The 12909-nt window shown below is 37.5% G+C and overlaps 1 protein-coding gene across 8 annotated transcripts in view; it reads right to left on the reverse strand.

Annotated features, from left to right (window-relative positions):
- DPYD (dihydropyrimidine dehydrogenase) overlaps positions 1 to 12909 on the reverse strand; it is a 337231-nt gene that overhangs the window by 41081 nt on the left and 283241 nt on the right. For all 8 annotated transcript variants that reach the window (XR_007907122.1, XM_051803274.1, XM_051803283.1 and 5 more), the window contains one exon: positions 4224 to 4403. Coding sequence is in view for 7 of the 8 variants with exons in the window: in XM_051803274.1 (XP_051659234.1) it covers positions 4224 to 4403 (180 nt within the window). In the remaining variant the exon portion in view is untranslated. The remainder of the gene's footprint in view (positions 1 to 4223; positions 4404 to 12909) is intronic.

The following is a 12909-nucleotide window of genomic DNA, read 5'->3' on the forward strand; positions in this document are numbered from 1 at the left end:
CAGGAGATCAAATTGCACCTCTGGGGAATACTGTACCTTACCCAGACACCTAGTGAGAACAGTCATCTTTATCACTCCTGGTCATGTATCCTCCTGAGAAAATTAGGAATATTATTTTAAAACATAATTCTGTTAATTCTGGATTGTAAGGAGACTTAACTATGCCCTTCCTCTCTTTTATGCAGTCACCCTAATAACTTTGGGTTGTAAGAGTGTGCACTACATCTTAACGGTCTGCCTTACTGCATCATGCACTTGATCTCAGTCCTAAATTCATGCTGAGGTAAGTGTGCTTTTACAAAAGTTTTTCCTTGAAGGAGTCAGTGAGAAGCAGTGTGGTGTCATCATTACCTTGCCATTCTCTCATCTCAGTGTCAAGATTTGCAAACTGAGATTAAAGCTGAGATAAGCTGACAAGTTTTATTCCATGCATTTAATGCAAAGGTGATTCAGAGTTGATATTAATGACAGTCATCTGTGCCAAGGCTTCAAATGTCAGGTTCTCCCACAGAAAAAAAAGCAAATGCCAACTAAATAAGCCATCAAAAAAGCAATGAGGAAGGAAGCCCAGAAGACTGGCTTTGGCCATCTTTGTGAGCCTGATTCAGCATCTGTGCTAGGACTATTTTTGGAGCTGTCACGGATAAGACTAGAACCACAGGAAAGAATGAGTAAAATTGGTGAAGCTACGGAAAACTGTATCACCCAGTGACTCAAAGCCACAACTGAGGCTAGCATTTCTAAGTGGAAATCTCACTGCTACTACAGTCAGCGTAGTACTACAGGTCACATTCTAGACACTGGTAAGCAACTGCTGTGTTAGCAAAAGGGAAAAAGCTAGTGCTACTGAAAAAAACATTGGAAAATATCTACCTCTGTGTCAAAGATGATAAATTTAGGGTCTATATACGAAAAAAAATAGATTCTGGAACAGTGAAAAACAAAAACAGCAATCAAGTTTCCAAAATACTGTCTAGTGCTATGATGCTTCTGATATTTCAATGGCTATAAATTATCAAATGGAAGTATTAGTTTCATTAATACAGAAGGATGAACAGATAATAATCAATATGATTCCCTTTCTCAGACCAAGCATTTTATGTTTGCTATTTAACTGCTTGTTATATTACACTATTTAGCACAGTACTTTCAGTATTCTTTCTAAGAAGGAAATTATTGTGATAAATGTAACAATTGTCAGTGATAACTGTTCAGTTTGTCATTAATCTGGTGACTGCATGGCAAGACAGCTTAAATTTGATGTCAGGTGTATCATTTAGGAGAAGGTATTTATCTTTAGTTTACTCTGGTCATCGAATACTACAATATTTAATGACAAAACTCCACTGTGTCACTCTCCTGTGGTAACACTGCACTCAGCATCTGTTTGATACTGAAACCAAGATAGAAAACTAATTTTAAAAAAAGTTGCCCACCGTTATATAAAAAAAGAGACATTATCACTCAACATTGCACTGTGACTCAGAACATATACAATTATGAGCATACCTAGCTGGAAACAGAATGGCTCCTAAATTTGCAATCTATTTAAAACTGGTAGAGGTCAATGAATTTGTACACAATCAGAAAGCAAGTGGTTCTTGATGTTAGTGAAAATAATTCTCTCCTAGTTCCTTATTATTAAAATGTCAAATGCCTGAACTTCCTATCCTTGTGATTCTATTTGAAAATAATAGTAATCTTGTAACAAAAAGAAGGATGAATCCTTTTTATTTTTACATTTACTGCACTAAAACCACAACATATCAAAATTAGCATCTTCACTTTTTTTTGAATGCAAATGTTCAGCAGTATTTGCTATTTAGCTTCTCACAGGGTCTAACTGAAGAAACTGCATTTCATCTCATGGTAATACCAAAACAAAATTGGACAGCTCCTTGTACGTTTTTAAAACTGTAAGGCAGGATTTAAGCTGTCACATTTTACTCCATCTATAACATACACATTCCTACACATTACTTTTATTGATGAGAACATATCAATAGGTTATCTTCTCTGTTTGAAATAGAGAGTAAGGACATGCTTTTTACTGAATTTATTTTAGAAAGAGAATCAGAAGTGTGTATTATGACTTGCTGCCAAGCAAGCTAGATATTGGTGTTTAAATTGAGATGAAACTACAGTACTTAACTAAATTTACTAGACACAAGTACATGAAATCCAATATTGATAATAATTTATGAAAGTAAGAATACTGATTCCTAAAATACTGCAAACTTAGTTTATGATAACATAATTAGTTACACTAATAACACTGCTTAGGCACAGTCTTGCTAATTATGATATTATAAATATTAATGATATCAAGTCTTTGTATTTGATTGCCCCTAGTAGGATCATTTATCACAGTGTTTCCTTTTACCCAAGTTATATTATTTTTCTTCCTTTTCCCTTGATTGTTCATTCCTGGACGAAGAGCCATCCTGAGCTTATGCCTAAAATATATCACTAGCTTATCAATGATGCAGCCCACTTAAGTTTAAATGTTATTATTTAGTAGCAATGATACAATGGGATATAGTTCAGTGCTAATACAAATACACAATCAATTATATTCTGCATGTGTTATTCCTTTTAAATGTGTAACAGAGCCAGCCAGATAAGATTACATAGGGCTTTGTTTTTATTCTTTTTCATATGACCTGTTTCAAGTTGATTCCTTTGAATTATTAAATGCTTCCTTAAAGCATATTTTCAAACAACCTTTTTAAAGTTAATTATTGAGGTAGTGACAAGCAAAAAAGTCTAAGAATTATAATTTTTTTCCTTGTCTTTGACAACAGTTGTCTGTTTGGTAAAATACAAAGGTAATACAAAGATAGAACACTGAATGCAGCTTTAAAGAAGAATTACAACAAATCTCTGTAACATGAGTTGGAAATGCTGTGCAGGTTTCTACAAGTGTTAAAGGAAAGAAGTTTAGATATAACCCTTTGAGCCTGGTTTAACTGCTTAACATAAGTGGATGAAAATGAAACTGCTTATATCTTGGTTTATTTTTAAGCAGCGTATTATCCAGAGCTTTAGGAATAGGATTGTCTTTCCTCCTTGAAGGTAATGTTATAATTTCCAGAGCTCCACAGAGAACAACAACAATATAGGAGTCTCTAATCTTCTGCTAAATCCAATTCCAGTCATCAGCAATGATAACCAGAGATTTGGAGGCGTTTGACACTCCAAATCCTATTCTTTTGTAATTCTTTACTTTTTACAACATTTTCAACAGGCGTATATCAGATTTTTGGGAAGGATAATCAATAGGCATGATGTATAACTGAAATCAGTCTTCAAAGTGATCCCCTCTAGTAACCAGAAACAAAAGCTCAGCCTCCCTGCTGTGCAGGTATTTTGCTTAGAGCAGTAGGCAGCAGGGCATCACTAGGAAGCCAGTTACACTTCCCTGCTTCTCAGCATGGATCAGCAGGTGCCCTGGTGGAGGGATGAGCAGTACTGGGACACCTGAAACTCACTGCATCTGACAAAAACGCTTTTGTAGCAGGGAATACTGGAGCAGAGAGGAAAGACAGTCCAGAGGTTAGGATTTCATAGAGACCACAGTTTACATTCCTATTTCATCACAGACTTTCTTGGTTTAAATGATATTGTAGAATTTATTAACTCCTTTGGTGTCACTGATCTTCACCTGGAACTTCTCTGCCTCAGAGAGCATTTGCGTGTCAGCAGACATGAAAGACCTTGAGATGCTTAGGTACAGTGACTGAAGGGCCACTCCTACCTGATCTAGTGTTCTGACTAACAGATTACACCTGCCTCAGCCAGTCAGATCCAGTGTGAGGGGGTTTTTGCATGTCTCCTGAATGTTGCACCCCAGCTGGAACACCCAGGAATTTCTGGCACAATATTAATATCAATCTGAACTGAGTTGAGTTTCATTAAAACAAACAGTTCCAGAACTTGTTCTAATGCATTTGCCTGTTTAAAAAGACATTTTAAAGACATGATGTTATGAATAAAGTGATCACATTTATAGTAAACATGTTAGCCCATATCAAGTCATTTCAAATTTGCCTTCTTAAGCTGCCTTCAGATATTTGTTAATACGCAGAAGGAAAAAGACCTGGTGACTAATTGTGACAGCAGCAGTGATTAATCAAGGTAAGTAGCAGAAACTGCATACAATGATTATGGAATTACATTCAAAACCAAGACATAGTGTCAAGAATGCCAATGGAACAACATACCCTTCCCATCAAGTCAGCAATTCTAGGTACTGGTTTTCCTTTCTGGTGGCGCATGGTTGCAGGACTCTGTCCATTCCAGTCTTCAAGTTCCTCAATGCTTTTCAGGTAAAGAAGAGCTTGCAGCCCAGTGCAGTAGTCCTCAATAACAGTGAAATCTTGATTTTGGATCGCACTGCACACCTACAAAACGTAAGTCAGTTATCATCAACATCATGGCAGAGAAGCACATGGAATTATCAAGCTCTTTGTACTCACTGATTATCAGATGACCCTTTCTACAACTCCACTGGGAAAGAACTGCAAGAATTGAGGATATTAGCTGTCTGCTTAATCCTATGTCACGATACCACCACTGTAGTTCAGGAAAAAAAGGGCTCAATGACACTAGTTATGGCCAGGTTGCCTAGTGGCAGCCCTTAGACCAGACCTGAAGGCTGTTCAGAGGTGAGCCTGCAAGCCCAGCCCCAGGTGTGCCTTCCCGGGTGTTGATGGTGAGTGCACCAAGCACACTGGCAAACAAACCATCATCTCTGCTCAGACCTTTGCTTGCAAACACACATACAATGGTATTCCCCAGCCTGCTCTGTTAAGGAAGCCCAGACATAACCAGTTAGGTCCCAATTAAGCAAATCACAGAGCCACGGACTTGCTGAGATTGGAAGGCATGTCTCATTGTCCAGCCTCCCAGCTCTGAGAAGGGTCAGCTAGGGCAGGCTACCCAAGGCTGTATCTAGTCAGGATTTGAATATCCTCAAAGACAGAGACTACACCTCTCTGAGGAACTTGGTCCAGTATTCAGTCTCCCTTGCAGGTTTTTTTCTTATACTTAAATGAAATTTCCTGTGTTCTAGTTCATGCCCATTGCCTCTTGTCTTTTCCCTGGATACCCTCCAGATGAATCTGGATCCAATGGTAGTGTCTCAGCAAACACCCATTAAGCTGACCTGTTAGTATGGGTGAGCACTGCCAGACAGAGACCAGAACAGTCCCCTTCTGCTAATCACCATTTCCCATTCAGAACACTTTATTTTAGATACTTTAGAAACACAGAGAGCAATATAGCTTTATAAACTTTTAAAGCAATGATCCCTGATCTACAAAACTACTGACAGCAGAGAATAGTCTGACTATTTACATGGATTCTTCTGGACCATTTTGTGTATATCAGCTCAGATTTAAACCCATAGAGATCCCCAACCAAACTGACAACTGAATAAAAAAATCCCTGACTGTTCCCTGAATACCTTCTCATTAGCTAAACTCTAATCAGCCATCAGTGATGAGGTGCAGGGTTGATTGAGTGCCATTAATTGTCAGTCTCTAGAAATGCTCTTAAATTCCAGATGTGTCAGTGTTTTCAGCCTCTGATTCAGCTTTTATTATAAAAGCTAAAAAGAGTGCTCCTGATAATAACTTGACTTCCATGCACACATAGTGAACACAACAATGAAATAGTCAGCTATTTTAGAACATGAATGTGTGCACATGCACAAACACATCCAATATACCTTAGATCATAACTGGCATCAACACTTGAAAAATAAGGAAATACATAATTGTTTTTCACATTTCAGAAATGACAATACAATTTGCAATCCTGAAGACAGGTACACACTGCATTGGGAAATACCATACACTACAGCTGTGCAAGAAAAAAATAAAGGCAAACTATAAAATAAGCACAATAACATTTTCTATGGAGTGCATTTACATTACATGAAATCTTTCTCTGAAGAAACAGAGTGGGCATTAATTAGGTTTGTTATGCCTTCCACAGGCTTCAAGATTTTTTTTTCCCGATAGCAATTACAGAGAGCATCATAATAATTTCCCATACAGGTAATTTAACTGCAAAATTTAACTGATGCTTATTTAAACCTTTTCGTTCACCAAGGAATTCTTTATTTTTTTTGTGCATGGGTAACACTTCTATTAGCTATGCTTAAAACCACTGAAACTATAAAAAAAAAACAGTTAAAAGCCATGTCATGTCACTTGAAACAAGTTCAGACACTGTTGTCAAAATCCTGAAATATTTTGACAGGATGTGTACACATGAGATACACTGGAGGATACCTGTAATAACCTTATAAATAAAGAGGTTTTTACTGTTTTCCATCTTGTGGTGCAGTGTTATGTGCAGAAGATAATATCACACTAAGAGCTAACATTTGATCCCTATGTGCAGTGCACTGTTTGCCTTCCCTGGAAAGCCAAATAAGGTCCGGAACTGAAGGCAAAATGCAACTTTTAAGAAAAATGTAAATCTCTGCACTAAAGAAAAATGTTATTTGAAATGGAAGGACTTCAAACAAACAAGTGGTTTCAAATGATCCTCCTCTTCTGTAGAACCTTTGTGACTATGGTGCCCAATGCTTTACATAATTAGCCAAAGACGTGCCTTTCACTTATTTCACTGTGACAAAAGCAAGTGCTTATGTTTATGGGCCTTTCCTAGAACTAGAGAGATTCAAAGATTAAAACATACAAAACCAACAGAAATAGTTTTTGCCATGTTATTGGCAAATTCCAAAATTCTGAGCTTCAAAATTTCTCAGATGGTGAGATTTGTATTTTAGGCTTACAATATCTTCCATGAATCAGTGTAGAAGCCTTTGCTGCATTTTAAAAGGTGGTGAACAAAACGAAGATAAAAGGTCACCCTGACCCATCAGCCATGACAATTTCTACACCACAGAGAGAGGTTTTTAGCATCATACCTGGCTGCCTCTGAATCACCAGTTTAAATGACACTGTGCCCTCTTTTCAGCACAAGAGAAGTGGCAGGGCAATAGACCAGGTGAGACTCAAACTCACGCATCTGGAAAAATTGCAGCAGAACTGAACCGACCGATCTCCACACATCATTAATGCCCCGCTCTGCTCCTGCTGCTTGCACAGGGAACAGGCTTCCTCTCCCTTGCAAAGCTAAATGCTGAGCCTGAGCCCCCTCTTCTGCTGTGCAGCTATGGCTGTATTTAAAATGGAACTACCTTTTGGTTGCTACCACCTCTCGTGTAATGTCTTATCAAACCACCTCAAGAGGAGATAAAGGCAAGAAGTGCTGTGTAACTGCTGCTGTCTGCGCCTTGTACACATGAAACTGAGCTGCAGCCAGCTCTGCCGGCTCAGCCCCTCTCCTCAGCATCATGCTTTTACAAACTAAGCACAGCAAAATGTGATTCCCTCTAGACCCTGAAGCAAAAACCTAACAGAACTGCAACTTCACAGCTGAGAACACACACTTGGTCATGTTGTATCAGAGCAGTGGTCTGTATCCCATGGCCAACAGAAGCCACTTATGGACAAGTATAAGAAACAGAGTGGGTCTGGATCAGTTGCTTGTGTGGTTTATCAGCCCAGGTTCTGGCAAGCAGTAGTGCTGGAACATCACATAGCAGAGATGGCACCTGTTTAATATCCCTTAATCCTAAATAATCCAAGTGGATCTGTTTAATGAGTAAATTAACATTAAGCTATTCACTGACCCAGCCTCTTACCTGAAACATTTAGGTAGAAAGTATCTTTCTTCTGTGAAAAATGAGACACTGGCCCTTTGAGCATCCTTTGGGACAGAGTGAGGTCCAGGTCACAATGAAGCTGTCAGCTGCTCTGCTCACAAGTGCTGTCCTACTGTCTTGTTTGTGTTGGTGTCATGGTTTGAGAGCCCTAAAATCCAATTCCCTAGTCCAAGCCTCCTCCCACATCTCAACCACAGTTGGTCTCTAGCTTTGGACTTGAACTTGGACTAGAAGAGGAAGATGCTACATTTTTCCTGTTTAGAAACCTGTATTATTCATATTGCACTAATATACAGGGAGATAATTTTGCACGAGCTTGGTTTTACTCCATTGCCTGGCTCTGTACTCGTAGTAGAACTGCTACAATTTAATTTTTAACATTGGGTCTCCTTTTCTTTCTCCCAGATCCAGACTCCAATGATTGCCCCTTATGTCCCAAAGAAGACAAGCAGGCCAACATGCTATGTATGATCAACTACATTGTGCTCTCAGTATTCTGAAATCTAAAACTGCACAGTGTAAATTGCAAGTGTAGGTTACAATTCTAATCTATACAGACATGTCTGAGATACTAAAAGACACAATGCCTGCTTTGCGGTTGGTAAATCAAACATACACCAAACGATCTCATTGGGGAATGGGGATGTGAAATGAATCATAGGCTAAGGCTCTAAGTAAAACTGCTCTGCAAAATGCAATGATGGGAGAGGCATGCAAAGGTCCCTGCTGATGTCTTGCATAAGAAATGACCTGCCTGCTCTATTACTAAATAAACATAAAAACGGAGTCTTTGTCACAGGATCTAGAGACATCACGAATCTTACTTGAGGAACTGGAGTAAATTGTCACAGATTATTATTGTGTAAAAAAAATTTTACAGGTTATGTGATTGTCATTAATCATTCACATGAATCTGAAACTTTCGATTTACATATTTTTGAAGAAAAAATTCATTATTGGTGACAAGTACTACCATATCAGCTATAAAACATTGTAAATGCCTTTGCTTTTAGCAGAATCATTACACAACAAAGAGATGCCAATTTCTGAAGTGTTTACTGAGGTAAATCCCCTGCACTGTTTACTGAGAGCTCTGTCTGTGTAAGACCTTTCAGTTTTGTCTATAGTCTATGTTTCTAGAAGCAATGGGAAAAATACCCAGACATTACATTTTATTTCTGTTTCACTCTCTACAAAAATGGACGTATTTCTAGTAGACACTTTGGCATATCCTGGGAGACTTTGTGGAAGACCTGTGCCAACCATGCAGAAGCTGGACACAGTGCCTGAGGCATTTCCAGACAGATCACCCCATAAAGAAATTCCTATTCAGTGCTGACCTTACATTTTCCCACTGGCAGATGTTGCAGAGGAGAAAATATTTCCTGTAATGCTAGAAGAGGAAACAATGAAGTCTTCTTCAGGCATTAGTCTGTCCACTCTCTCTTACCCCATGACATTCAGTTTTTACATAAACTCATTATTATACATTGAATCCCAGCTGGACAGGTGATGGTGAGGAATATGGTGCCAAAAATGAACCCTAGCCCATCTATTCCATCAATAGCTGGGATTTCAGCAGAGGCCACAGATGAGATGCAGATCTAGACACATTTGTGGTAGTTTTTTCCTATACTACTTTCACCTAACAGGAGGTATGTGTATAATCTCACATACTGCAAGTTCACTACAAAAGACTGGATCAGGTCAGAGAAGCTGACCTGTTCAATAATGTGCTGTTTTGCAAGAAGTGTAAGTACTCTTGGTGTGACAAGAACTGTGAGAACAAGAATCTTGTAACGTCTGGCAGCAGTTGTTCTCCAATTTGAAATTGTTTCAAAGCACTATCAGAACCCTTTGCAAATGAGGAATTTGTTCTGGAAGACAATAGCTTGGAGAAAATTTTGATTTTTACACCCCTCTGAAATATATATATATATATATCTTCAGAATATGGGTACAAAATAATTGTCACTTCTATGAAAACAGAAGTAACAGTAAGGAGGCAGATGGGTGGCAGTGATACAGTCTAGAAGTAACAAGATTGATGGGTATATATTTGTATATACAAACGCAAATCACAAAGCTTGACTGTTCTACCATATTAGTTTCTATTTGTTGTAGCTGTACATCATCAAAGCAGTGATGTCTCTGTATATTGCATTTAGTGGTAATGTAACGGACTACAAAAAAAAAAAATCAAAGTGAGAGTTTCTAAGTAGATTCCTGGCAATTGAGACAGCAGGCTCTTTCATCTGTGCTGTAACTGTGGCAGTGCATTGATTTAAACTCCTTCTGAGATCTCAAATGCTTTTATATTCTTAGGTCTCACTGGCTGCTTTCTTTTTCCCTTTTTTCCCTTCAAATCATAAAATTCTAGCATTTAGCAGAATGCCATCTTACTTCCACAGAAGATGGAGACTTATTTCAGCTTTGGTTCTAAATTGCATAGGATCTGTAAATAAAATAGCTTTCAAAAAGTCATCCGATTAGGAAATTGGCCTTTGACTTCAAAATTTCTAATATTGTTACCATAGCAAGGGGATAAAGAACTATTATTCCTCTGAGATAACTGTGAGAGGTTTTACAATGCATTAACAATTTTGCTTTTCCATGAATTTGGTTGACTCCCTTTGAAATATTTTTACTGATATGTCCAAATGATAAGCAAAAGGTTTACTGTTTTTATATTATATTTTCAATTTTAACATTAATAATCTTTTTATAGAAGCTTTCTTTTTCTATTAAAAATTCTTCCTGATAAGTATTGAAGACATAAATTCATCTTCCTCTTGGAGAAACATTTATGAATGCCTGAGCTGTTATTTAATGTATAGTTGAAGCTACTGCTTTCTTGATTAGTGTCTATTGATTAAGATTCTGTTGAAAAAAGACTGAAGTTGTGAATGAATGCAAGATGCTTCAGGAATAATTCTATTTGTGCCCACCTGGGTATCCATATGAATTGGCAACCTTAAGAAGATTAATTTTGTTGTAGTGGGCAAGAGCATTATGATAATCTGGGTAAGGCACACATACAATTTAAAATTTATTCTCAAAAGCAACTAGCAAAAATTGACCCAACTAAAGAAAGATCTTCCTGGTCCATGCAATCTATATGCCTATGGAAATGAAAATATATGTTTTCTAGCTTCTGTACACTAATTTAGACGTGCCCAGATCTCCAAAGTAAAAAGCAGCAGACACTGCACTGGTTGTCTGACACAGTACTCATAATAATGTGGCAAGAACTGCAATGTGAGAACATGCAGACAAATAAAATCTCCTCTGAGAGGGGAGATTATACAATCTTCAGGACACCAATGTCTATGGAAAGGCTGTTTGTATAACCATGGTTCCTCTTCCTCATGTCTTGGTGAACACCAAGTACATTAAATGTGTAGCCTAAATTATCCTCTCTATCAGCAATTATTACTTCTGCTAGAGGGCTGTAGGATTAAGAACATTAGGGGAATTGGATTATCAGACAATGTGCACTCTGGGAAAAAAAACCCCAAGATTCTTTGTTTTAAAGAACAAATTTGTAAGTAAGAGAAAGCTTCCAAAATATTGATACAGTACAGATGGAATGATTTGATTCACTCACATTAGCTGCTTAAATGACTCTAGATATATAGGTTAGCAGATGGGATGTTACTTAACAAGTCTTCAGATACTGGATCAAGATGCAAAACTGAATTGGATGATAGATGATAGCCTTTTAAAAACATTAGAATTGAACTAATATATATGAACTAATAAACTATTACTGGTTCCAGAGTCTAGTATAGCTTTCAGAAAGCAGTTTGAAGGACTCAAACATTACATCTATGAATTGTCTGAATTATGGGAAAAAACCCCCACCTACTATTTTTTTACTAAGTCCTAGACTTGAAGTCCTAAGGAGCTGAGGGCTTACTAGTGACACTTAGAGAGGTAACACACAGAAGAAAGATTTAAAGATGCTAATAACCCCAGGGTCTGAAAAGAAGGCAACCATTCACAGAGGGCTTAAGAAATCTGTATTACAAAAAAAAAAAAAAAAGAAAAAGAAAAAGAAAAAGAAAAAGAAAAAGAAAAAGAAAAAGAAAAAGAAAAAGAAAAAGAAAAAGAAAAAGAAAAAGAAAAAGAAAAAGAAAAAGAAAAAGAAAAAGAAAAAAAAAGAAAAAGAAAAAGAAAAAGAAAAAGAAAAAGAAAAAGAAAAAGAAAAAGAAAAAGAAAAAGAAAAAGAAAAAGAAAAAGAAAAAGAAAAAGAAAAAGAAAAAGAAAAAGAAAAAGAAAAAGAAAAAGAAAAAGAAAAAGAAAAAGAAAAAGAAAAAGAAAAAGAACCCACAACTGGATGGTCCAGCGCCATGTGGGTATCAGTAAGTCAGTGAAGTATTTCAGATATTTTGTTATACCTCAAGAGCGTTCATCAGACAAGCTTGAGATAAATTGTCATTCTAATTGAAAGTATAGGCTAATGCCAGTAAATCACAGAGCTTAAAATGAGTTAAAAGGAGAAAGACAGCAAGAAGAGCCACATCTGCTGAAGCCACAACAGTCTCCTGAGACAAGCTGTATTGAGAAGCTTCCTCAGCACCAAGGGGATGGTTACTCTTCCTGGCACAGAGACCCTGAAGTACCCGATTTTGGGGACTGCAAGAGTAGATCTTGTTCATGTATTGCACTCCAGCAACCCTGGGCAGTTGAGAGTGGCCAGTGATGAAGGAGGAGAAAAAAGTCGAGAATCCATTAGCCACTTATGAGGGCACAGCAGGAGGTAAGAGCACTAGAAGGGATCCTTTAGGAATGTTATCCGATGCATTAATTCCTAGCCTACTCAAATCTATTTTTCCTCCCCTTAAGTTCTCCACTGCCAATTAATGTATCTTTGATCTAAATAGCTAAACTGGGTGTTTGGGAGTGGGAAACTGGTTCTTATCAAGGGACCCTGAACGATGCAATTTTGTATCCCATGTCTTTGACAGGCAAAATGCAGAATAAATCAAGAATTTTCAGAAGGCTCCCTGAGGTAATTGTGGGTTTTTTTCACTGTCAACCACCCCTAGAGGAATGGTTATATTTCCTTATCTCACTAAGCATTCTGTCAGTTCTTGAAACTACAAAGTGGACCTTTATGCAGTAGGTGGGCACACACACCAATAAAAATGCTGATCGTGATC

This window comes from Manacus candei, unplaced genomic scaffold, assembly GCF_025592945.1.
Source record: "Manacus candei isolate 608988 ecotype Guabito, Panama unplaced genomic scaffold, ASM2559294v1 h1tg000005l, whole genome shotgun sequence".
NCBI lineage: Eukaryota > Metazoa > Chordata > Aves > Passeriformes > Pipridae > Manacus > Manacus candei.